The 501-nt window shown below is 74.5% G+C and overlaps 1 protein-coding gene across 1 annotated transcript in view; it reads left to right on the top strand.

Moving 5' to 3' along the window:
* The first annotated feature begins 9 nt into the window (after positions 1–9).
* The window catches only part of GPR88 (G protein-coupled receptor 88), a 1,571-nt gene continuing 1,079 nt past the window's right edge, over positions 10–501 (top strand). The window contains exon 1 of the mRNA XM_021715860.1: positions 10–498. Coding sequence (XP_021571535.1) covers positions 67–498 — 432 coding nt within the window. The 5' untranslated portion in view covers positions 10–66. The remainder of the gene's footprint in view (positions 499–501) is intronic.

Raw genomic sequence — 501 nt, 5'->3', positions numbered from 1 at the left:
GGGGTCGCGATGGGCCGCGCCGCGGGCCGCCGACGCTAGCGGGCGAGGTGCGAGGGGCCGGCCAGGATGACCAACTCCTCCTCCGCGTCCGCCTCCTCCGCGCCCGGGGGATCGCCGCTGCTGCTCTGCGAGGAGGAGGAGTCGTGGGCGGGCCGGCGCATCCCCGTGTCGCTGCTGTACTCGGGCCTGGCCATCGGGGGCACGCTGGCCAACGGCATGGTCATCTATCTCGTGTCGTCCTTCCGCAAGCTGCAGACCACCAGCAACGCCTTCATCGTCAACGGCTGCGCCGCCGACCTCAGCGTGTGCGCTCTCTGGATGCCGCAGGAGGCGGTGCTGGGGCTGCTGCCGGCCGGCGCCGCGGAGCCCCCCGCGGGCTGGGACGGCGCGGGCGGCAGCTACCGCCTGCTGCGCGGCGGGCTGCTGGGGCTGGGGCTCACCGTGTCGCTGCTGTCGCACTGCCTGGTGGCGCTCAACCGCTACCTGCTCATCACGCGCGCG

The sequence above is a fragment of the Carlito syrichta genome, unplaced genomic scaffold (assembly GCF_000164805.1).
Source record: "Carlito syrichta isolate Samal-C Ts95f unplaced genomic scaffold, Tarsius_syrichta-2.0.1 Scaffold307934, whole genome shotgun sequence".
NCBI classification, from domain to species: domain Eukaryota; kingdom Metazoa; phylum Chordata; class Mammalia; order Primates; family Tarsiidae; genus Carlito; species Carlito syrichta.
Note: the sequence above shows the minus strand (reverse complement) of the source record. Positions and strands in the feature narration are given on the sequence as shown.